Source organism: Nelumbo nucifera, chromosome 8 (assembly GCF_055504915.1).
Source record: "Nelumbo nucifera cultivar China Antique chromosome 8, China Antique-T2T, whole genome shotgun sequence".
Taxonomy (NCBI): Eukaryota; Viridiplantae; Streptophyta; class Magnoliopsida; order Proteales; family Nelumbonaceae; genus Nelumbo; species Nelumbo nucifera.
Genome location: NC_142656.1, coordinates 19,176,685 through 19,199,524, shown reverse-complemented (window position 1 = coordinate 19,199,524; position 22,840 = coordinate 19,176,685). Strand labels below are relative to the sequence as shown.

The window sequence follows — 22,840 nt, the reverse complement described above, 5'->3', positions numbered from 1 at the left end:
GGAAGAAAACACACCTAGAGTTCCAGTCATGTGATCGGAGGCTCCAGAGTCAATGATCTAGGGATTGGGTGTGGATGCCAAACAAGCCATACCTGAGTGAGCGAAAGTAGTCGTGTTCTGCTGTGATGTGGATTGGATAAACCTCTCATATTCATCACGGGGAACACTTACCATCTCCTTCACGGGACCATCTGTGGATGTAGGAGGTATCTGATCAGATGAACGATTCTCTTGTCTAAAGCTGGAACTGGTGTCACTAGTCACAACACGATTGGCCCAGGTTGAGGGTGGACCATGTAGATCATAACAATAGTTAATGGTATGTCCATCCATACCACAATGAGTGCACCTCCTCGGGCCTAAGCCACGTCCTCTACCACGGGCTCCCCCTAAATCTCTGCCCCTAGTACGACCACCACCATGATTATAACTAGGCCCACCATTGCCACTTCGACCATACACCGAACCACTACTACCACCACGGCCAGACTGAGCTCACCGAGCTCCACCTCTAGCACCACGGCCTCTCGACACAGCAAAGGCAGATCTATCTGAGATATTAGAGTTCTCAGTAGATCCGATAGAAGTCCTCCGGAGTCTAGAAAATACCTCTTCTAAAGAAGGGAGAGCTGATCCTCCTAGTATCTGAGCCCGTACTGGTTCATATTCAGATTTCAGTCCCACCAAAAATCGAGTCACATCAAGCTGTTCTCTCTGTTGTTGCTGAATTTTGACATCAGAAGTGAGAGGGTGATAGGCATTCAACTCATTACGTATGTTTCTCATACTGGCATAGTACTCTTTAAGACTCTGATTACCCTGTTGCAGATTAAAGTACTCCTGGTACAACTGATACACTCTAGTTGTATTGTTCTGACCCGAATACAATTTCTTCGCATGGTCCCACACATCTTTGGCAGTGTCAAGAAACATGAAATTTACACTAATCCTGGGTTCCATACTATTCCATAACCAATGTGATGATCTGAGCATCCTCTTGCTCCTAGTCTTCATACTCGTGAGAGTCAGTGGAGGGTTTCTCCTCTCTTATGTGTTTTACCTTCTTCTTTGCTTTCAGAAAGACTTCGACGGATTTAGCCCAAGGCACATAATTCTCTCCATTTAGTTTAATGGAGGTCATTTGAACATTCAGGTAGCCTGTAGGCACCATCACATTAGGTTTACAATCACTGTTATCTCTCATTTTGTTATCACCGATTCTGCACACTTGCTGAATTTTGTTATCACTGAATTCTGCACACTGCACACGACTAGATCACACTCGTCACACTGATTCAGCACTTGTTGTTGCTGAATAATGTACTCTTTACACCACAAACCCTACTCCTACGGCTACCTGAAATCTCACCACTATATGATCACAACTCTTCCTTCGAAATACACAAAAACAGCATAAATCCTAGCACGCTACTGTCTGAAACCCCAGCATATGATCTGAAACATACTTCCTATTTGATCCATAACAGAAATCATGCATAGAAATCTCTTACCTTATCACTGAAGGAACAACCACACGAGCAGAAAATCAGTCCACACAAGACAGCCACTGCACCACACAGATCGGCCCTCTTCTCTTCATCGATTAGGGGAGGGCTTCTTAGAAACCACAGCAACCAACCACCACAAGACACGACTGGAGGCATAGAATCCTCCAAGGGGAGAGGGTGATCACTCCTTTTCAGCCCTTTCCCTTATCTCCAGTTGAATGCAGGAAAATCAAGAGAAACCCTAGATTGGATGCGCAGAGAATAGAAATCTAGGCAGATTCGAGTTGCTCTAATACCATGTTATGATTCAGCCTGCCTTGTAGTTCTATTTGTCTGAGATCAGTCATGTAGAGAGAGGTAGAAAGGTGGAAGAAAGAGAGAGAGAAAAGGAGAAAGTCTGGTTCAAACTGGAAGTCAAAAAACCTAACTCCCATTCGGCTAGACATGTGCTTTTATTATTAAAATAATGGAAAAGACATATGTGCCCTTATTTAAGTAAGGAGCACTGGTTCTAACATAATATTACAGATCAGCAACCTTAATATAAGTATAAAGACAGAAATACCCCTATGCTAACAGCTTGGTTAGTTGACACACTTGACATTGAAAATCATTAACAAAAACAAACTTAAATAACTCTAGAAATAAGTACTTCAAAGACTTAAAATACATATGACCCAAACAATGGTGCCACAAAAAAACTTGACTATTACAAGATTGACTCGAAGACTCTGAGACTACAAGACCAACTTTATTCTCTAGCACATAGAGGCCATCTCCCTCTACCAATCGTCCTCCCGGAAGCCAAATCCTGGAAAACACAAGAATCGGGAAGGAAAGTTACTGAGTAGTTCAAGGCATGTGTAATACTACTAATGGATAATAAATTAATGGGCATTTTTGGAACATGAAAAACATTTGATAATGAGAGACCAAAAGGTAAAGATATAGATCCTCGACCAGCAATGAAGGAGAAGGATCAATCAGCTAGCCTCACTTTATCTTTTCTAGAGAGAAGGGTACATAGTTGTCAAGGCAATGCCTAGGCGACTAGGCAGCTTTCAAACTTCGCCTCGCCCAGACGCCATGCAAAGTTTGTATAAGGCGCACACCTAGACGACTAGGCAGGCGCTTAACTCCAAGGTGCACGCCTAGACTAGATGCAAGACACATTAATACATTGATCCTTTAATATTTTTATATTGTTTTTTACTTTTCTTTTGCTGCAAATAGTTTTTATTGGTTAGTTTTTGTTATTACAATAGAACCTATCACACATTATCACTCTTTTTATTAGAAGAGTGCTGTCTTTTTAGGGTTTTATTTTCATGGCAGAACTGAATAGAAGAGGGAGAGCTGTCCAGTCAGGTATGTTTCACACACAGTCCAACTCCAACTGTTGTTGCAATGCTGCATAACCAACTAAAAGTCTAAACAACTTTGAATATGCCAGGTAGTCAAATGAATCATCTTCTTCTTCTCAGTTTTCAGCCTTTTTTTCTTCCTTTTTGTTGGTTCTTCCTTTTTTTTTTGTCTTTTCCATACGTTTTTGCATATTTTTTTTTGGAAACAAACAGGGGCTCTGCCCCCTTCGTTTCTTCTTCATTTTCCTGCAAACTTTTCACCCTTTTACCTGCACTTTTGTCCTCCTTGATGGTAATCTGGAACAGGGGTTCCGCCCCCTTTTCTTCTTCATTTCTTTGAGTTTCTTCATCATTTTTTCTTCTTCACTGGTGATCTGAAACAGGGGCTCTGCCCCCTTCCTTTCATTTTCTTCTTTTATTTAGTGTTTCCCTTGTTTTTCTTGGTCTAAAACAGCAGTGGAGCCCCTTGTTCTTTTTTCCTTTTTTGGTCTAAAACAGGGCTCTACCTCCCTGTTTTCTCCTTAAGTTCTTTTTCTTTTCTTGGTCAAACACAGGGGCTACGTCCTCTTCAGTTCTTCTTTTAAGTCCGAATTTCTATTTCTAATATTTTGTGTTGCATACTTTAAGCACAACTACAAGAATCATAAGTAGAAAATTTAGTTTAGAGGTTTGTAGGTTAATGTATAAAACCAAGTAACTAGCTCATGAAGGGTAGAAACACATAGGCCTACTATTTTCTGATTTCATCGCCTAGCCTTGCCTGAGCGCCTTGAAAACTATGGAAGGGTATATGACTAAAACAAAGTTGACTTACCAGTCATATGGATGGAGGCACCGGAGTCAATAATCCACGGGGACTTTGGGGTATCAGTAGACACATGAAAAGCAAAGGCTAAGTTACCTGAGGAAGAGGCAAAGGAGGTAGAAGGTGTTGGACAGTTTTGTATGCCCTTAGCTTCAATCAGAATGATGTACTTTATGAGTTTATTGTAAATGAATAAAAGTGCATATTTGATTCATGTTCCCTTGGTATGTTTCTGTGTAATACCCTTAAACTGGACACTTAATGAGACTCGTGTTAGTTTAGAATGTTCACAGCCAGTGGGTCGGTCTGGGGAGACCTATCCTGATAAGGCTGACACTGTTGTGCCACCAAGTCGGTTGGGGTGGCCTGTCTCAGCTGCCAGGGTGAGACCCCAGGCACATACAGTGTAGGATTAATTGAATCTTTGAACTGTACCAGATTTCCAGCATTGCCCTGGACCTTGGAGATTGATGGGCAAAATTGGAAAGTTACACCCGACCCCTAGACTCGATTATGATACTGCACTAGGTGTCGGATTGGGCTGTCTTTGATGTACCAATCGGTGAGATCCTTAGCGGGGGTCAAAACCTAGGTATGTTGGGATAGTCTGAGAATTCATCTGAGTGGGTGATCATAGTGACAGGATCAGCCCCTTTGTCGAACAAAGGTAATGATCGGGGATGCACTCTCACTGATGGAAACCAAGACCGCCGACAGCCGATTTCAATCGTTGAGATTTGTTTTGCAAAGTATATTTTATATGAGATATAAAAGAATATATATATTATGGTTTCTAAAAGGTTTGCAAAAAGGTTTTAATTCCCGGGGTCCATATAAGTAGAGAGTGCAACACTGTTCCTTGCAGCCGAGGGAGAGGTCCTCTCTTGTCGGGCAGTGTTTGATCATTATGGGCTGAGAGGTTAAGTGTAAGACCATTGAGGATAACCTGATGGGCTAATCTTGCATCTGCCCACAGTCCCTGGGTGTTACAAGGTGGCTTGGCCCAGGGACCACTTAGGGTAAGTGTTGGGCCCATAGAGCCCATTTGATGGGTTTCAGGGGGCTGATGTGTAGATCAATGCTTGGGTCCCACACCATACAAGGAAGCCCAACTGGGCAGCAGTTAGGAAGGTTAAGTGAGCACATAAGCTTAATGGGCCTAAAGCCCATTTCGATCTGGACTTATTTAATAAGTTAAATATGGGTAAATTCTGAGATGGATTAGCAGATAGGATAGGGTCTTAACCTTATCCACTCAGAGAGTCCAGATCTGAATATGATTCAGATCTAGAAACCTCCTAATGAGATTAGGAGAAGGCTGATCTAATTTGCAGATAAGATAAGGGTTTATCCTTATCACCTAACAAGAGGTCTGATCCAAATATGATTTGGATCAGCAACTCCTAATTGGATTAGGAGCTGATCTTTTAGGATTACAAAAGGAGGGGCGGCAGCCTTTAGAGGAATCAGATAATCACATTCTCTTAAGAGCTGAAATCACAGAAAAAAGATTTCTGCAATCCCTGCAAAGATCTTTCTTGCCGCCTCCTTCCTGCAGTCGCCAGACATCCAGTTCGATCTCCAGTTGTGGGAAAAGTCAAGATTCGATCTTGACATCAGTTCTTTGAGAAAGAATTGATAGGAAGCTGTGCTCACGTGCCATCCTACTGTTTCTTGCGAAGGACAGAATTCTTGGAGAAGAATATTGCTGATTCTGCTCCATCCTGCACTGCGCCATCTTCAATGGGAGCAGTCTTTGGATCCTTCCTTGGGCATGAACACCTTCGTTGGGAGATACTTTTTCTCCGTATCAGGTATAATCTTCTCCTACTCCTTTTGGTTCAGATCTGGTTCAGTTTATGGTTCAAGATTGATCCTTGAAAATATGATTTTCTAAATAGGGAATGTGATTCCCAGTTGAAAGGGAGAGAAAAATTTTTGAAATTCGCCCCTTTATTCCGCAAGATTTGGGCGTCCATACGATGGATCTCTCATCCCTTCAGAAGGTGTGGATCTGGAATTTGCTTGTTTGATAGCCCTACCATACTACTCCAAATGGTCACAGAAGGAGCTGATAATATCCTCCTTGGGATCAGAACTAGAGGGACAATCCTGAAACTCATGTGAGGTGAGGTTGGCTGAGGTGAACATCTTTTGGGTTGGCTTCTTGTTTTGTTCTTGTGCTGATTTCTTGTTGAGTTCCTGTGCCCATTTTGGTTTTCCATGCAGTTCCCAACATGTCTCACAGGTGTGTCTAAGACTTTTGGCAGTGAGTACACCACAATTTATCCTTATCATCCACTTTTTTCTGATTTTCCCCCTTTCTTGCTGAATTGGTGTTACTTCGCACGGTTAAAGCTATGGTCTCCCCTTCAGGAGGATTCATAGCAGACCTCCTACTTTCCTCATACTGAACTAAAGCATACACCTCTTGGACAGACGGGAGATCCTTGCTAACCAAAATCTGTACTCGGATAGGCTGATAGATGGGGTTAAGGCCAAGAAGGAAAGCAAACACCCATTGCTGGGAGACCAACTGTTTGTAGGCCTTGGCATCTTTCTCACTCTCCCATTCAATGGTTTGTTAGTAGTCCAATTCCTTCCAAACAGATGTGAGAGCAGAGTAGTAGGCTGATAAACTCCTCTCACCCTGCTTGCATGTTGAAGATTCTGCCTGTAGTTGATAAATCCGTGCATAGTGTCTCTGTTCTGAGTATGTTGCCTTGGCTTGATCCCAAATTTCCTTTGCTGTCTCAGCCCACATGAAATTTTACTTGATCAATGGCAGCATTGAGGTCAAGCCAAGACATTATCATGCAATTTTCCTGGTCCCACTTATCATAATCAGCAGTTCCAGCCTTAGGTTCCTTTGTCTTCTCAGTTATATATCCGGCCTTACCCCTGGCAGTAATGTACAGTCGCATCTCCTTGGACCAAGCTAAATAATTTCTGCCTTCCAAGGGGGTAATGGTGATAGGAAAGTGAAGGGTCTCATAACCACCAGAAATCCCTCCTTGATGTGAGGTGGTTTCCGAAGTTGCAGAATCTTCAGAATTCATGGGAGCCGAATGTAGGCAGCAGACACAAGCTTATTACAGTCCTCACCCAACTAGGCTAACACAAAGAACTGCTAAATCAGAGCATTGGCCTTGCTGTCACAGATACTCACAGATCTGATAGGCCCCTTCTTAAGGCAATATGAACTATAGAACACATTAAAAAAAAGGCTGCTGCACTCTGTCAGTCGAACCAGGTCACTTATGACCTACCTAGGTTCCTCAAACATGAAGATTATTGGGTCTTCACACCCACAAAGAGGGACAAACTCCCTTTATACAATTCGATCAAGCAGAACAACTTAACCAGCCAAGAACTAAAAAAAAGTTGATTTTAACTTTGTTTGTATTCAGTCCAGGAGTCTCTATAGTTTCCAACTCAGGAACAAACAGAAAACCACAGAAAGAGAATGCCGACCTCTTAAGAAGACTCAATCAGTCATCCACTGGTCTCTGGGTGCCGTATGAATCAGTTGCAGTCCAAGAAACAGGGGCAGGAACTGGAGCGAACAGTCTTTAGATGGAGTTTGCACTTGTCTCTCCCATTCTCAGTCTAGAGGAGCAGGGAAGAGTTTCGAATAGAAGGAGATGATTTACAGAGCACTGTCCTGTTCTGATACCATGTTTTAATCAATAGAACAGTGGGCAAAGAGAAGAGAAGAGGAAGAGAGAAGAGGAGAAGAGGAGAAGAGAGAAAGAGAATGAGAGAGACTCAAGATGATGCTAGTGGTGCCAGCCTTTTTTATTATATATACTAGGGCAACCATACAACTTAAAAGAAAGGAGAAAAGACTAAAGTGCCCCTTGCGGCATATACCTAATATTACATCAGGGCATAGGCTTGGGAGGCTGTTTGTTCTTGAGCTTGAGAAGAGATCTTCGTCTCTGGCTTCTTGTCATCTTTCCACTACTAGTGATGTTTTACATTCTCATTGTAATAATGTGTGGCATTTATGGCATAGATGTTTAGGCCACACACATGCTAAGAACTTGGATCACTTATTTTCTTCTAGTTCCTTAACTATTATTATTTCTGTTTCTAAGAATATTGACTAGTCTTGCATAACTTGTGGTCTTAGTAAAAGTCATATTTTACCTTTTCCATCTTCTTCTGTGCATGCTATTGTTCCTTTTCAATAAATACATAGTGGTGTTCGGTTGTCTCATGTTATATCTAGACTTGGATACAAATATTTTGTTTTATTTATTGATGATTGCACTAGATATACCTGGGTTTACTTTCTCCGAAAGAAATCAAAAGTTCTTTTTACCTTTCAAAACTTTCACACCATGGTAAAGACCTAGCATAATGCCACCACTCGTATTCTACATTCTAACTCAAGGGGAGAATATTTTGATGGCGAAAATGGAGAGTTTCAAATCTATTTAAAGAAACAGGGTAATCTATCCCAAGGTCTTGCCTAGTAACTCCTTAACAAAATGGAGTTATTGAATGCAATAACCGACACATCTTGAGTATGGTGAGATCCCTTCTGCTTGACTCCCATGTTCCTGTTACCTTTTGGGTGGAGGCGGCCAGCATTGTTGTGTATCTCATTAACATTATTCCATCTTTAGTCATTGGTAATCAATCACCATTTTATTGTCTCTTTCATTGTTCCCCAAACTACTTTACACTTCATGTCTTTGGTTACATTTGTTTTGTGCATCTCCCTCCCCATAAACACATTAAGCCCACTGCCCAATCATCTATGTGTGCCTTAATGGGATACAATTTAGAACATAAAGGCCTTTTTTGTTATGATCCTAAAGTTCGTCATCTTCATATATCTCAAAATGTTATCTTTCTTGAGAATCTGTTCTTCTTTGAACATGTTAAATTACCTACACCATCTTTTTCTGTTCTGCATAACTTTGCTCCTACAAGTGATTTTGAGTCTCCAGTCTTGCCTCTTCAACTCTATCTCAGGATGTATCCAGCTACACCAATGCCTATGCTTCCACCTCCTTCATCGACTCCAATGCCTGCTCCTCTATCATCCTTAAACCTTGTTCCACCCACATCTATTTCATGTAAGTGATCCTTCACTTACTACTCCCACTCCTTTATGATGTTCTTCCAGAACTTCCTGTCCTCTTGACTGCTATGGATTTTCTACTATCCATAGGTCCCTCTTTGCTACTTTGTCTTCCATAAATATCCCAAAGTCTTACCAACAAGATGCAGCAATTGGGTATTGGAAAGCTACAATGGACTTGGAAATTCAGGCCCTATTGGAAAATGGTACTTGGGAGCTTGTTTCTGCTCCAGGAGATGCCTCCACTATTGGTAGTCATTGGTTGTACTCAAGCTGAATTCTGATGGCAGTTTGGATAGATATAAAGCCCACTTGGTTGCTCAAGGGTACAAACAGGAACATGGCATTGACTATGAAGAGACATTGGGTATTGGAAAGCTGCAATTGACTTGGAAATTCAGGCCCTATTGGAAAATGGTACTTGGGAGCTTGTTTCTGCTCCAGCAGATGCCTCCACTATTGGTAGTCATTGGGTGTACTCAGTCAAGCTGAATTCTGATGACAGTTTGGATAGATATAAAGATCACTTGGATGCTCAAGGGTACAAACAGGAACATGGCATTGACTATGAAGAGACATTTGCACTGGTGGCTAAGATGACTAATGTTCAGCTTATTCTTGCCATCATTGCTATTAAGCAATGGACTCTTCATCAAATGGATGTAAAGAATGTCTTTCTTCATGGGCATCTCCGTGAGTTGGTATATATAAAACCTCCTCCAGGCTACTGTGATGATCCTACTTTAGTCTGTAGACTTAAGAAGTCTTTGCCTGGGCTCAAATAAGCCCCACAAGCTTGGTTTGAGAAATTCAGAGGGGTTATTATTCAAGCAGGATTTCAGCAGAGCTCCTCATGTTATTCCCTTTTTATTCTCAAACGTCCCCAGGGAGTGACTCTTCTGTTAGTGTATGTTGACCAAGGATTGAAATATCGATACGATACATCTGATACGGGGTGTATCATATCTGTATCATTAGTGTCCGGCATGGGATACGCTACGACTGGAGATGTATCCTGCCAGTCATGCGTATTAGGTCGATACAGGTGTGTATCGATCCTTATCGCACTGTATCGGCCGATATATATTGATACGGACCGATATAGAACGATACGCTACCTACGAGACACGAATGTGCATGCGCTTCAAATGAATACAGATTTTATTTCTTTATTACTTAATTGCGATTCAAATAAATAATACATATTACGGTTAACTCCAACTAAAAATTTAAAAAGTAATACTTAAAATCAGTATTTTATAAATAGTAGAAATAAATAATATATCAAATCCACATTTATATCAAAATATTATTTGAATCTCAAAAAAATTATAAAAGTATAATATTAATAAGAGAATAATTATTTTAGTACTTAAAATTTATAAATTTGCACATGATATATATTACACAAAACCATATTTATTATTTAGAAAAAAAAAACATTCTTTACAAAATATTCAAGAATATAATCTTAAATTGAATCTATCAAATCTACTAATCTACATTTATACCAAAAAAGCAAGATTTTTAATTAGAAAATTATAGGAATAAAAATATAATAATGGAATAATCATTTTAAAAGTTAAAAATTATGAATTTGCATATGATATGTATCTTAGAAATTTTAATAGATTTGATATATTTTAAGTTGAGAATGTACATTTTATAAATTATTAATGGATATTTTAATTTACATAGAGAATTTAATATTTGGTTGACCTCTTTGTTAATGTAAAAAAGTAAAAATAGTAAAATCGAAAATAATTGATATAATAATTGAAATATAATAGGAAAATATGCTTTGCATTTTGGACTCTTGATTGATACAGTATCAACAAAATTGTATGATATATATGCATCATATTATATTAATTGTAATATATTTCTTCATATACACCATTAAAATATACATTTTCTATGTATTTATGCATTATTTATGGTTATTTGACCTTAAATTTAATATTATTAATGTATTATGAAATTTTTATGTATTTCCCTAGTGTATCCATGCGTTTCCAAAGTGTATCCGTATCTGTATCCGTATCCAAGTTGTTTGATGCGATACTCGATACCAGTACTTTAATCCTTGATGTTGATGATATACTTATTTTTGGCGATAACTTGGAAGGGATCACTCAATTGAAGCAACTTCTCAACCAATCCTTCAAAATGAAGGATCTTGGTCTGGTAATCTACTTTCTTGGTCTTGAGATCGCCCGAAGTGATCGAGGATATTTTTTTTAATCAGCACAAGTATGCTAGTGACTTGATTAAGATGGTCAATCTCTCTGACTTGAAGCAAGTTGATACCCCATTGGAACTCAACCTAAGGCTCAATAAGGATGATGGACAACTCCTTCCTAATGCTACATTATATCGTTAGCTTGTTGGAAGCCTTATTTACCTCACCATGACTCGGCCAAACATATCCTATGTTGTGCAGGTAGTCAGCCAATTTGTATCAACTCAGCAACCTCATTTCCCTATTGTCCTTTGGATTGTTAGATATGTTAGAGGAGCCTTGTCTCATGGACTTTTCTTCTCATCTTCCTCATCTCATAAGTTGACTACTTATGCTGATGCTAATTGGGCCGGTTGCCTTGACACCAGACGATCAACCACTGGATGGTGTGTTTGCTTAGGTGATTCCCTCATCTCTTGGAAGTGTAAGAAGCAACAGGCAATCTCCAAATCATCTATTGAAGCCGAAGATTGTGCCATGTCCTCTATTTGCAGTGATCTTGTCTGGCTTAAAGCCCATCTTCATGATTTGACCATTGATCACTCAACTCCCATTCCTTTATTTGCTGACAACATGAGTGCAATCAAGATTGCCTCAAATCCAGTCTTTCATGAAGGCATGAAAGACTCACACTTGTTGGCTGATCTCTTCCTCATGTGTCATCCAATCTTTAGTTGGCCGATCTCTTTACCAAGGCTATGACTCACACTAGACACAATTTCCTTGAGCATATCTCTTTCTTTTCGGGAGTAGCCAAGTTATCTGCACTTTCTATTTCTTTTCAGATATTTGCTATGTTCGGGGCACTTTATCACAGGGACTATTCTTCTCTTCGTCCTCCCCTATCCAATTGAGGGCCTATGTTGATGCAGATTGGGCAGGCTGCCCTGGCACATGCCATTTCACTACCAGGTGGTGTGTCTTCATGGGTGATTCTCTTATCTCATGAAAATGTAAGAAGCAATAAACTATCTCCAAGTCATCTACGGAAGTAGAGTACAAGGCAATGTCATCTGTATGCAGTGAAATTGTTTGGTTTCAATCTCTATTTAGGGAACTTGGTCACTCCTCTACTCCTATCTCTTTGTATGCAGACAACACTAGTTTTATAAAGATTGCTTCTAACCTTGTCTTCTTCATTAAAGGACGAAGCACATTGAGGTGGATTTCCACTTTATCAGAGACTTGTTTCTTGTTGGCTCTATCTCTCTCCCTCATGTTGCCTCTAATGTGTAGGTTGATGATATCTTCACCAAGGCCATGACGAGATCTAGACATTTATTCCTTGTGAACAAATTGATGCTAATGCCTTTGCATCAGTTTGAGGGGGAGTGTGAAGAGTCTCATTGGTGTATCATACTTTGTATTCCCTGTTGTATTGTATTTTCCTTCTTGTTTATTTTCTATGAGAGCTGTTATGTAAATATTTATTTTCTTCTTTAGTCCTATAAGGACTTCTTTGTAAATATCTATAATTATAGACTCTTGGGGTGGAGCCGATAGATTTAGTTTTATACCCCAGAACTTTGTCCTCTTCTCTTGTACGAACTGGTTGTATGACAGAATAAGCAAGAGAAGTACCTGTGTTAGCATGTGCACTGGATGGATTACTAGAACCAGATGAGGAGGATGCCCCACTCTTTTCCAAGTGCAATAGAAGACTCTGAAGTTTATCCATCATGTCAGAGGAGTCATGAGATTGAGTGCTCACATCAGAAGACTGACCCTTGTTACCAACTATGGCCAAATGAGCACTGCCTTTCTTTCCAGTTTTAAACATGTCCAGTTTCAAGGTGAGGATTGAGTTACCAACATCTTTCCTTAGTATGCCTCAGCTTCTTGCAATATTCAGAGATGGCATCATCAAACTTCTTAGTAGTAGGATGCTTACCGCCACTTGGCCTAGGCTTAGAGGACATTAAGACAGAGTGCTCAATCATAGACGGTTGCACCATGGCTGCCCTTCTACTTTCTTCCCCTTGCACAAGAGAGTATGCAGTAGCCAGAGAGACAATGCCTACACTCAAAATATGCTGCCTAGTGAAATCAAACTCTGGATTTAAGCCAGCCAAAAAGTCAAAGACCCTGTTCTCCTCAATGTACTTGCTATACTACTCGACATCTATAGGATCATTCCACTCAAAAGTTTTCAAATGGCCCATTTCTTCCCAACGAGATTGTAGAGAGGAGAAATACATGCCACTGTTCTCTCCCCCTGATGCATATTACAAGGTTCTCTCCTAAGATGATATACTCTAGCAATACTGTTAACTTGTGAGTAAGTGGCAATAACCCTGTTCGAAATATCTTTAGTAGTCAAGAGGAACATGTAGTTATGAGCAATGTGAGGTTTCATTGAACAGACCAGCCAAGACATTACCAGTGAGTTATCCTATTCCCACTATGCAAGCTTAGGGTCTTCAAGGAGAAGAGAAGAGATAGATTAGAGAGCAATAATCAATCTGGTAGCACTAGTTCTTATTAATATAAATAGGGCGACAGAAGATAAAATTTAAAAAGACACCTGTGCTGTTGCGGCAAATACTACATTAAACATTAACTATTCTAATAGAAGTGTTCTTTGAAAGCATTAATACTTGGACCTTCTGCAATGGTGGCCAAATTGCCTTTTATCCCCGAAATGGTTTGTTTTCTGCAATGGTGGACCTTCTGAACGGGTTTAACAAGTGCTCATTCACAGGAGAAAGGGTGGATCAAAGGATCTATCCACCCAAAAATATAATCAAAGGTCATGGAGCACTGTTAACCATAGCAACCAAAATATCACAAAAGTAAGAAATGCATATCTAATTACAAATTATAACCAGCACTGCATGATATCATCACAGGATGGAAGCACATCATCTCCTAGGCTAATAGCATAATGTTTGGTATCATCAAATTTGTAAAGTTTGAACATGCTCACTTTAACAAAACCTGTTATGATGCCAAATATGAAAGATGAAAGTACTCAACACCACAGAAAAATATTAAGATCTTAAATTTGAGAACATCTTACGATTAATTCTGACACGTCGATAGCCGGGTCTTGGAGGCCGCTTATTGTGTATGGCTGGACTTTGTAAGATGGCTGTAGCAAAAAATGCATACAAGGTGTAAAGGTTTTGGTATGGATTATGGTCTAATTCTTCTTGTAGGCCATATGCTGTTTAACTAAATCTCAAAAGGGGGAAAAACTTGAACATGTCATTTATAATTTATTAATCAGAACCATTAGTTTGATAGTACAAATAGTCAATGTACTAGGATGAAATATTGCCAATCTGTAGAATAAACAGAACCCTTTTACCATATAAGAAGTAAAAAGTACATTTTAAGACTTTAGCTCTCCTTTTGCATTCTTTCCACTATTATATTAGCACATTTAGATTCTAATTTTTTGTTTAATTATTTGGGCTAACTGAAAAATGTCAAACACTAGTTTACATGTGACAAATATGCTCAACAACTAGTATAATAAAGGGTGTATGTCATTTCTGGATCAGCTAATTCTTTGGTAGACAGTTTTGCTAGCATGAAAAGATATGTGTGGCTTGGATAGAGAGGTCAGGAGTAATGGTTGATATTTAGCATGGAAAACTATTCTTTGTAAAACCAACATCTTGATAAAATCAACATATTAAAACATAGTAACCAGCAATCATCTTTCACTAGTAATTATCAAAATCTACATAAAAAAGTACAAACTTCAAATTAAAACATAGAAAGTCGGCATATCCAGGAGAAGAAAAACAGAAACAAAAAAATAAGAAAAATGTGTTTATTGGACAAAATTTTATGTTCTTCTTTGCTTATTGGTTCAGGTTTTGAAGGCTTCAAGGATTCAAAACAGCATGCACACCAACTTGTGTGTTGATTGAACCCTAACAAATAAGAAAATAATAAAAAACCAGTATATAAATCCAAAAAATGAATATTTAACATAATAATTTCTATTTTATTATTATAATCTAAAAAAAAAGAATATAAACATATTTATAGTGCCAAGTAAAAAATAGCTAGGAACTTAGACAAGGCAATCCTCCATGATCACTGCCTAGGCATTGCCTTGACAACTATGGAACCTAGGAGTAACACTTATAGGTGAACCTAGGAGTAAAAAATAGCTAGGAACTTAGACAAGGCAACCCTTCAAATGAACTCTTTCTTGATTTCAACTACAATGACTATTTATAGACTCAACTTATAAATTCGGATGTCCCATTACAGAGTCCAATTCGGACTAAGAAACTGACCAAATAAACTTCTATTTGCTTTAAAACTAAGACAAATCCATAAGTAACACATATTCTAGCTCCTAAAACAACTCTGATAACACTTTCCAAATTGTTGGTTTGGCTGTCTTAATTTGTATGTTTATCTTTGTTGGGTCTTAAGTCATTATTTATTGGGCCTTAGTTACTGGGCCTAATCTTATTTAGTGTTTATTTTTTACTAGGTGTCCCATCACTAATCAGGGGCATTCTGGTCTATTTATGTAACATTATGTAATGTTCTTATATATAATAGATTAGGGCTGGCTGAGAACTATTCTACCGCCCATCTCATATCTTCTTCTTCTTCTTCTACTTCTCCTCTCATTCGACAGCTCTACTTCAGCAAACATGGTATCAGAGCGCTAATCTTTCGACTGGTTACAGCAGCCGCCTCTTCTTCTACTCGCAGTTAACTCTCTCACTTTTTTTTTGGTTGTTGCAAAGAAACCCTAGGGTTGGTCGTAGAACACAGCTGGACCTACATCTAGGGTTTCCCTTGGTTGTAGGGCCCAAGGGGAGTTAGACCCAGAGGCTGATGCCCTAATAGACGCAGTACAGCAGGCTATAGCCATTCGGCTAAGATAGATCTGTTCTACACAGATCTAGGCGGAAGGACTAATCTCAGCAGTCCTAGAACTGTTCGTGGGTGAGGTTATAACCTGCGATAGCAGTGCTTAGCACACAGTAGAAGCCAACACAGCAAGTTGCAGGCTGTGGCAGCAGTGATTAGAACACAGCAGAAGGTAGCACAACAGATTATAATCTGTGACAGCAGTAATTAGGGCACAGTGTGCAGTGTAGTATTCGGTGTTTCAAATCTGTGTCGGGTTCTCAGGACTGAGTTTACAGTGCAGCAAGTTCTGTAAGTGTGAAACAGTTCACTATATATTGTGTTTACAGTCTTGACATTTACGAGTAAGAGAAGATGTCTTCCATATCCAGGGAAGTGTCTTCTAGAGATGTTAGGGCTTGTGGGAGATCTCCTAATTTGGAGAATCCAAATCTGCACAGCCTACAGATCACAAGTGTGTTGTTGGATGAGTACTACTTCAGAGAATGGTCTGTCTCAGCCATGCTTTTCATCACATCCCGGGAACTCACTGGTTACTTGGACGGGCAGAAGAAGGAACCCGAAGTGGGGAGTGCTGAATATGCAGCTTGGCGCAAGGAGAATGCTACAGTTATGTCCTGGCAACTTGCCTCAATGACTCCAAGAGTAGCTAGGATTGTTCAACATTTCTCCACGGCTGCCAAGATATGGGAAAAAGTTTCTAAAACCTATGGGCAGAAAAAGAATAATGCCAGAATTTACAAACTGAATCAAGACATTGCTGCCTTGAGGCAAGGAGATATGAGTGTTGCAACATGTTTTGCTACACTAGAAGGACTATGGGAAGAGTTAGATCACCACCTTATTATTGATTGGGAGAATGCCAGAGACAAGGAAAAGCATGACAAACAGGTTGAAGAGGGTACAGCATTTAAGTTTCTGGCTGGCCTAGATCCTATATATGAGAGCATAAGGTCCCAAATTCTGGGAAGGGATGAAATGCCAGATTTACATCATGTTTACTACCTTGTGAGGAATGAAGAGGTGAGAAGAAAAGAGATGCAGGCTGATACTCAAACTAAATTAGCTCAACAGTCTGTGGAACATTCGGCCCTAATCTCTACAAATCAAGGGGGAAACAGGCACTCTGACAAGAGACATCTGAAGTGCACCCACTGTGGAAGGGAAAGGCATGTGAAAGAGATCTGTTGGGTTCTCCATCCGCATCTGATGCCAGCTGCATTGAGGAAAGATAAGAAGCATCAGAAGGGTCAATCTGCAAGTGTGAATCTGGCTACGGGTCAAAGTGATGATGGTTCAAAACACTCATCCACAGTTACTTCCTCTTCCATGGGACAGACTACTAATTCCCCTGGAACCGGGTGCTTGGGTTTTACTGCCGATGAGGTAGAGGTACTTAGCCGGGCCCTAGCCCGTCTAAGGACCAATTCTCTTCCATCCTCCTCCCTTGCCAGATCAGGTATTGTCTCTGCCTTTAGTGCATCTAGTACTATTGATCCTGCCTCTTGGATTATTGATTCTGGTGCAACTGACCACATGACACACATGTCTTCTCTATTTTCTTCCTATCATTTAATGTCTGGCCAAGATAAAATGAGGGTTGCTGATGGTTCTCTCTCTACCATCTCTGGGAAAGGAGTAGTTGACCTAAGCAAGGACCTCTCACTCAAATCTGTCTTGCATGTTCCCAATCTTTCTTCAAATCTCTTATCTGTTTCAAAGCTTACCAAAAATTTGAATTGTAGCATAACCTTTTTTCCTACTCATTGTGTCTTTCAGGACAGATTGATGAAGAGAACGATTGGGAGCGGTCATGAGTGTGGAGGTCTCTACTACCTTGATGCAGACATCAGTTTGGCCTTACAAACATCTGCTACTAGTAGTCAGTCCAATGTGGAGTCAATAGCTAGGTTACATCTGTGGCATGCTAGGCTAGGTCATTTACTGTTTTCATCATTGGAAGTGTTGTTTCCAGAATTATTCAAAGGAGTTTCAAGTCAAGAGTTAGTTTGTGAAGTCTGTCAACTATCAAAGCAATGTAGAACTGTTTATTCAACTTCGAGTAATGAAATTCAAGCTCCTTTTGACTTAGTCCACTCTGATGTTTGGGGCCCCTCTCCCATTATTTCTGTTGATGGCTTTCGATACTTTATCAGTTTTATTGATCACTATTCTCGATGCACATGGATCTACTTATTAAAAGCACGAGAAGAAGTGCCGCGGGTAACCATGACATTTTGCAAAATGATTGAAACACAATTTGGCACGAAGATCAAACAATTCAGGTCAGATAATGCTGCAGAATACTTTGAAAGGTCCTTGAATCTGTTTATGGAGGATGCTGGAATGATTCATCAGTCATCTTGTGCTAGTACCCCCCAACAGAATGGGGTTGCTGAGCGCAAGAATAGGCACCTATTGGAGACTGCTCGAGCCTTACTATTTCAGCACAAAGTTCCAAAAAACTATTGGTCTCAAGCAATCCTTACTGCATCATATATGATAAATCGAATGCCATCCAAGGTATTGGGGATGAAAACTCCTTTCTCTGTTCTTTGCCCTAATCTTCCTGACTTTTCTCTTTCACCGAGAGTCTTTGGTTGTGTATGCTTTATACATGTCAAGGATCCAAAGAAGACCAAATTGGATCCTAGGGCTACAAAGGGAATCTTTTTGGGGTACTCCCCTACTCAGAAGGGATACAAGTGTTATGATCCAGTCACCAAGAAAAAATATGTCACAAAAGATGAGGTATTCTTTGAGTCTCAATCCTATTTTCATTCTTCCTAGAATCCTCTTCAGGGGGAGACTAGTGGGATGAAAGAAGATTCTTCTGTTCCCCCATTCTTTGTGCCTCTCTCTACCTCAGGCCTTCCATCTTCTCCTCCTGATCCACCTAGTTGTGGTATCCCGGGTGAATCTAGTGAGGCTCCCATTGTACCAACTACTACTAGTGATGTTGCAAATATTACTGAAGACTCCAGCAGGCTGCAAAGAGATATCAGAATCACCTACAACAGAAGGAAGAAGGGCCCTCTAACTCATGAGAACAACCAATTGGACTCGGATCAACCTGTCTCAGAAACTCAAGGTAATCCTATCAGTTCCTCTGACATGGATCTTCCTATTGCCCTTCGTAAGTCTACTCGTTCTTGTACTATTAGACACCCTATTGCTGATTTTGTGTCTTACTCACATTTGTCTCCTCGTTATTGTTCTTTTGTGTCTGCTCTCTCTTCTGTGCATGTTCCTACCAGGTATTCTGAGGCAGTATTTGACCCAAAATGGAAAGAGGCTATGGACGAAGAAATGAAGGCCTTAATGAAAGCAGGGACTTGGGAATTAGTGGATCTACCAGAAGGGAAAGGCACTGTTAGATGCAAGTGGGTGTTCGTTGTGAAGCATAGGGAGGACGGGTCCATTGAAAGGTACAAGGCTAGACTGGTAGCAAAAGGGTTTACTCAAAAAGAAGGGATCGACTACAAAGAAACCTTTGCTCCGGTGGCAAAACTCAACACAATCCGAGTTCTATTATCATTAGCTGCAAATTTCTCATGGGAGCTACATCAGTTGGACGTGAAGAATGCTTTCTTGAATGGCGACCTGCATGAAGAGGTGTTCATGGATCCTCCACCAGGTTATGGGTTTGGCAAGAAGGTATGTAGACTGAGAAAAGCCCTATACGGCCTTAAGCAGTCCCCTCGAGCTTGGTTTGAGAAGCTATGTGGGGCCATGAAGAAAGGGGGTTACACTCAAAGTGGGGCAGATCATACCCTATTCATAAGGAAGAGAAATGGCAAACTTACAGCACTTATTGTCTATGTGGATGATATGGTAATTACAGGGGATGATCAGGAAGAGATTAAAAGACTAAAGGGGGTCTTGGATGCTGAATTTGAGATCAAAGACCTGGGCCAACTGAGATACTTTCTTGGGATTGAAGTTGCAAGATCCAAAGAGGGTATCTATATATGTCAGCGGAAATACATCCTTGATCTTCTTCAAGAGACAGGCATGATGGGGTGTAGGCCAACAGATACTCCAATAGAACAGAATCATGGTCTACAGGAGTCAGTAGGAGAGGACTACCTTGATAAGGAAAGATACCAAAAGCTGGTGGGGAAGTTGATTTACCTGTCCCTCATTCGCCCTGGCATTGCTTATGCTGTACATGTTGTCAGTCAGTTCATGCACACTCCTAAAATCCCTCACATGAAAGCTGTGGAAAGGATCCTCAGATATTTGAAGTCTTGCCTGGGGAAAGGGATTCTGTTCAGGAAAAACAGTAAAATTGAAGTTGAAGGATATACTGATGCAGATTGGGCTGGCTCTGTTGGGGACAGGAAGTCTACTTCTGGGTATTGCACCTTTGTTGGAGGAAATTTAGTTACATGGAGGAGTAAAAAACAGAATGCGGTTGCTAGATCTAGTGCAAAGGCCGAATATCGAGCTATGGCTCATGGTGTTGTTGAACTTTTATGGCTTAAGATCCTGCTTGGTGAACTTGGAATAAAGATTGAGTGTCCTCTCAGGTTGTACTGTGACAACAAGGCTGCCATCAACATTGCAAATAACCCAGTGCAACATGATAGAACGAAACATATTGAGATAGACCGTCACTTTGTCAGAGAAAGAATTGTCTCAGGAGAACTCTGCATCCCTTATACTCCCTCCGAGATGCAGATTGCAGATGTTCTGACTAAAGGGCTAGCTACAATGAAATTCGTGGACTTACTTGGCAAGCTAAACATGATTGACATCCATGCTTAGCTTGAGGGGGAGTGTTGGTTCGGCTGTCTTAATTTGTATGTTTATCTTTGTTGGGTCTTAAGTCATTATTTATTGGGCCTTAGTTACTGGGCCTAATCTTATTTAGTGTTTATTTTTGACTAGGTGTCCCATCACTAATCAGGAGCATTCTGGTCTATTTATGTAACATTATGTAATGTTCTTATATATAATAGATTAGGGCTGGCTGAGAACTATTCTGCCGCCCATCTCATATCTTCTTCTTCTTCTTCTTCTCCTCTCATTCGACAGCTCTATTTCAGCAAACAAAAATCATACTAAAAATTAATTAAATGTAAGACACCAGAAATTTCTATGTTGAGATAGCTTAGACAGGAGTGTTTTTGAACCTTTTTCTCTTCCTTGTACTCTTTTTGTATTTGGGCACCCAAGTAGGGGCTTCCTTGTAATTTACTCTTTTCAAAGTACAAAGATCTTTTGAGGGTGTGAATAGTAACAAGAACACACCTCTCGACACATCTCTTCTTCTTCTTCTTCTTCTTCTTCTTCTCTCCTCTTCTTTCTCTTCTAAACCCTAGTTTTAACTTTTGTTTGTTAACTTGGTATCAGAGCGAGTAAAGGCACTTAGGAGTACTTCTCCTACTAATCCTCTCTCACGAGGTGAACTGCTAACGTCAGACCACCGCCGGATGACATCAGCAGTCCGTACAGGTGTTGGTGACAGTCAATGAAACTTACATGGTTTGATTCGCCTTGATTTTAGAGGAATTTTGGTATGACTCTTGCCCTCATTCGAAGCTTTTATGATATTTAGTGATTTTTTCAAGGAGAAAATCGCAGAAATTTCAAATATGATGTCAAGCCTTGTACATCATATTTAATGGCTTCTTTTGTTGTAAAACCTAGACCATTCAGATCGTTTTACTTTTTGGGAATGATAGAAAGTAGTCTCGTAATTTTCTGAGCCTTGTATAATTTTTGGGAAATTTTTTTCTCCCTTTATTTTGCCGCCAATTTGGTTTTTTGGCCTCCTTTTGTATCTTAACCATGTGGTGACCTTGGTTCTTGGGTCTGTGACTTTGGTTAATTATTGGGGGTCTTTTTTGGTTGGCAAGAAAGTGTCTTGATAGAATATGGAATCATCTAAGGATGTTCAGATGGTTTCCAATGTGTTCCTGGGAAGTGCAGATATTGCTAGTGGGATGATAACTACAGTTAAACTTGATGGAACCAATTTTTTAGAGTGGTCTCAATTTGCTAAACTTACCATTATTGGGAGAGGTAAACTGGGATTCATCACGGGAAAGGAGGTGAAGGCAAATCTTGAAGACCTGAAATTTGCAAAGTGGGAACAGGATCACTCTCTTGTTATGTCATGGCTGATTTGCTCAATGCAACCACATATTGCCAGAAACTACATATTTCTTCCAACGGCCAAGGATATTTGGGATAGAGTTGTTGCCACTTATTCCCAAGTTAACAATACAGCTAGAGTGTACTAGCTTCGAAGGGAAGCTTGTAGTATGCATCAAGGGGAGAGATCCATGGCTATGTATTTCTATTCTCTACAATCTATTTGGGAAGAAATGGATCACTTGAAAGCACTTGTATGGAAGGACCCTGAAGATGGTGAGCAATATCGGAAGTACATAGAGGAGAATAGAGTCTCTGATTTCTTGGCTGGCTTAAATCTAGAGTTTGATTTTACTAGGCAACACATTCTTAGTGTTGGCATTGTCTCTCTTGCTTCCACTTACTCCCTTGTACAAGGGGAAGAAAGTTGAAGGACCACCATGATGCAACCATCTATGATTGATCACTCTGCTTTTATGTTACTGTGATTATTGGAAGAAGCCAAGACACATTAAGGAAAGGTGTTGGAAGCTCAATCCTCATTTAAAGCCGGAAAAGTACAAAACCGGGAAGAAGGGTAATACTCGCTTGGCTACAGTTGGTAATGGTGCTCAACCTTCTGATGTGCTTGACTCCTCTGACATAATGGACAAACTTAGGAATATATTGTTGCAGTTGGAAAAGGGTGGTACATCCTCCTCATTGGTTCTGGACCTAGTAATCCATCTAGTTCATATGGCAAAACAGGTATTGTACTTGTTTGTTCCACATCTTATACCCTATGGATTGTAGACTCTGGGGCTAGTGCCCATATGACTAGTATACCCTCATACCTCATATAAGTTAACCCCAGGGAAGGGCAAGATTACTGTTGCT

At 40.1% G+C, this 22,840-nt stretch overlaps 1 protein-coding gene across 6 annotated transcripts in view; it reads right to left on the bottom strand.

Annotated features, from left to right (window-relative positions):
* LOC104589049 (protein ENHANCED DISEASE RESISTANCE 2-like) overlaps positions 1-22,840 on the bottom strand; it is a 170,368-nt gene that overhangs the window by 81,212 nt on the left and 66,316 nt on the right. For all 6 annotated transcript variants that reach the window (XM_088893219.1, XM_088893220.1, XM_010247229.3 and 3 more), the window contains one exon: positions 14,034-14,105. In XM_088893219.1, coding sequence (XP_088749345.1) covers positions 14,034-14,105 — 72 coding nt within the window. The remainder of the gene's footprint in view (positions 1-14,033; positions 14,106-22,840) is intronic.